The 3,464-nt window shown below is 33.0% G+C and overlaps 1 protein-coding gene across 1 annotated transcript; it reads right to left on the reverse strand.

Moving 5' to 3' along the window:
* Positions 1-1,063: 1,063 nt before the first annotated feature.
* On the reverse strand, positions 1,064-2,117 carry LOC145841203 (uncharacterized). Its single transcript, XM_082948571.1, has 3 exons — positions 1,824-2,117; positions 1,400-1,583; positions 1,064-1,161 (listed from the first exon to the last, which is right to left on the reverse strand). The coding sequence occupies exons 1-3, from the start codon at positions 2,115-2,117 to the stop codon at positions 1,064-1,066; spliced, it is 576 nt and encodes a 191-aa protein (XP_082804697.1).
* Between the last annotated feature and the right edge of the window lie 1,347 nt (positions 2,118-3,464).

The raw sequence follows: 3,464 nt of genomic DNA on the forward strand, positions 1-3,464 counted from the left end.
TGTTAGAAAGCTGAAACCTAGAGAATCTTTATGAGATATTTCATAGCTATAAGCTACCAAACAAGGGTAAACGGCGGGAGTAAAAATTTTGTACCAATTGAAGCTTATAAACTATTTTAATGAAGTTTATAAATACAAATTAACAGTTCAAAGTACTTACAATTTTCTTTAGATGCATTTACATTTTTACTCATTTGTCCTGAATGCAAATTTCTCGGTTAATGAAAATATACTGTTAGAAAGCTGAAACATTAAGAATCTTTATGAGATATTACTTAGCTATAAGCTACCAAACAAGGGTAAACGACGGGAGTAAAAATTTTGTACCAATTGAAGCTTATAAACTATTTTAATGAAGTTTATAAATACAAATTAACATTTCGAAGTACTTACAATTTTCTTTAGATGCATTTACGTTTTTACTCATATATCCTGAATGCGAATTTCTCGGTCAATGAAAATATACTGTTAGAAAGCTGAAACCTTAAGAATCTTATGAGATATTACTTAGCTATAAGCTACCAAACAATGGTAAACGGCAGGAGTAAAAATTTCTTACTAATTGAAACTTAATAATAATAATAATAAGGCCAGATATCAGCCGAGATCGGCTATGCGTGTTGTGCACAGAGAAGAAAAAAAAAATTACATATTTAAAAAGAAAAAGAAAAAAAAAAACATACACAGTGATGCAATAAACAAAACACTAACACAAAAAACAATTAAATTCATTCTGCTTCTTATTTCTTCATCTTCCTCTTCGTTTTTCTAAAATATTCCTTTTCTCTTTCTTGCAGTCTTTTGTGTATAGTTGATCTCCATTTGGCACGGTCATTTGCAAGCAACTCCTAATTATCAGATTCAATGTTCAAGCTTTTTAGGTCGCGCATGCATACATCCTTAAAACGTAATTGTGGAAGTCCTCGGTTTTGTTTGCCAACGACCAACTCGCCATACAATAGAAACTTTGGGATCCGCTCAGTATTCATTCTCAGGATATGATCGAGCCAGCGAAGCCTGCGCTGACTGAGGGTAAAGTACATAGTGGTAAGACCAGTACGTCTCAATACTTCCTCATTGGTGATCTTTTGCTGCTATGTAATTCCAAGGATGCGACGAAAGCATCGTAGGTGGAAGGTATTGATTTTCTTCTCCTGTACGCTAGGTAACGTAATGCTTAGCTTTTGGTTATCCCAAACTCTTGCAGTCAAGCGAGCGAAAGTGCCTGATGCTTTGCCAATGCGACTATTTATTTTTTTGTCCAATGATGCGTTTGACGCAACATTTGAGCCGAGGTATACAAAGTTATCTACATTCTCGATATCCTTACAATTGATCTTGATTGATGGTAAAATATTTGTTCCTTAACTTAGAATTTTAGTCTTCTTAAGGCTTATACTAAAGCCGAAATCCGAGCATGCCGAAGAAAACTGATTCAGCAGTGTCTGCACGTCTTGGGCAGAGTGAGCCACGAGTGCAGCATCGTCAGGAAATAAAAGATCACGTATGGTGACTTTCTTCAGATTTCGCTTAGCTCTTAGATTTGAAGGGTTGAAAAGGTGTCCGTCAGTTCTTGTATAAAGCTTGATTCCAGTAGTTATATATTAAAAGCATGCTTTAATAGCATCGAAAAGAAGATTCCAAACAAAGTTGGAGCAAGTACAGCCTTGCTTTACCCCACTTTTGATTTCAAATGAATCAGATACACTACCATCAGATTGAATGGTTGCCCTTGTGTTTGTATGAAAAGACTTCACAATATTGAATAATTTTGGAGGACATCCAATTTTAAGCAGTATAGCATATAGTCCTTCTCTACTTACCAAGTCAAAGGCTTTAGTGAGGTCAATGAAAGCGATGTACAAAGGCATGTTCTGCTCATTACATTTGTCTTGTAACTGACGTACAGAAAAAATCATGTCGGTGGTAGATCTTTTAGACCTAAATCCACATTGAGACTCAGGATATACTCTTTCAGCCAGCTTCTGAATACGAGGAAGAACCACTCTTGCAAAAACTTTACCAGCAATCGCAAGGAGAGAAATTCCCCTGTAACTATTGCAGTCCGATCTGGAACCCTTGTTTTTATATAAGACTATGATCTTAGCATCACGCATGTCTTGTGGCACTATACCTTCTCTCCAACATTTGGCTAATTAAAATAGTTTATAAGCTTCAATTGGTACAAAATTTTTACTCCCGCCGTTTACCCTTGTTTAATAGCTTATAGCTAAGTAAAATCTCATAAACATTCTTAAGGTTTCAGCTTTTTAACAGTATATTTTCATTGACCGAGAAATTCGCATTCAGGACATATGAGTAAAAACGTAAATGCATCTAAAGAAAATTGTAAGTACTTTGAAATGTTAATTTGTATTTATAAACTTCATTAAAATAGTTTATAAGCTTCAATTGGTACAAAATTTTTACTCCCGCCGTTTACCCGTGTTTGGTCGCACATAGCTAAGAAATATCTCAAAATGTTTCTAAAGGTTTCAGCTTTTAAACAATATATTTTTATAGACCGAGATATTTGCTTTCAGGACATATGAGTAAAAACGTAAATGCATTTCAAGAAAATTGTAAGTACTTTGAAATGTTAATAAGATTTTATAAATTTCATTAAAATAGTTTATAAGCTTCATTGGTACGAAATTTTTACTCACGCCGTTTACCCATGTTCTATCGCTCATAACTAAGAAATATCTCAAAATGTTTCTAAAGGTTTCAGCTTTATAACAGTATGTATTCATTGACCGAGAAATTCGCATTCAGGAAATATGAGTAAAAACGTAAAAAGATCTCAAGAAATTTATAAGTACTTTGAACTGTTGATTTAGTTCTATAAACTTCATTATCATAGTTTATAAGCTCACATTTGTTCGAAATTTTTACTTCCGCCGTTTACCTGTGTTTGGTCGAACATAGCTAAGAATTATCTCTAAATGTTTCTCAAGTTTTGAGCTTTCTAACAGTAAATTTTCATTGACCTAGGATTTGCATTTAGGACATATGAGTAAAAACGTAAAAGCAACTCAAGAAAATTGTAAGTACTTTAAAATGTTAAATCGATTTTATTAACTTCATAATAATAGTTTATAAGCTTAAATTGGTTCAAAATTTTTACTCCCGCCGTTTATCCGTGTTTGGTCGCTTATAGCTATGAAATATCTCAAAAGGATTCTTAAGGTTTCAGCTTTCTAACAGTAAATATTCATTGACCGAGAAATTCGCATTCAGGAGATATGAGTAGAAACATAAATGTATCTCAATAAAGTTGTAAGTACTTTGAAATGTTTATTAAATTTTATAAACTTTATTAAAATAGTTTAAAATTATCAATTTGTACAAAATTTTTACTTTCGCCGTTTACCCGTGTTTGGTCGCTAATAGCTTAAAATTATCTCAAAAAGATTCTTAAGGTTTGAGCTTTCTAACAGTATATTTTCATTGACCGAGAAATT

Source organism: Thalia democratica, chromosome 7 (genome assembly GCF_965202585.1).
Source record: "Thalia democratica chromosome 7, ktThaDemo2.hap1.1, whole genome shotgun sequence".
Taxonomy (NCBI): Eukaryota; Metazoa; Chordata; class Thaliacea; order Salpida; family Salpidae; genus Thalia; species Thalia democratica.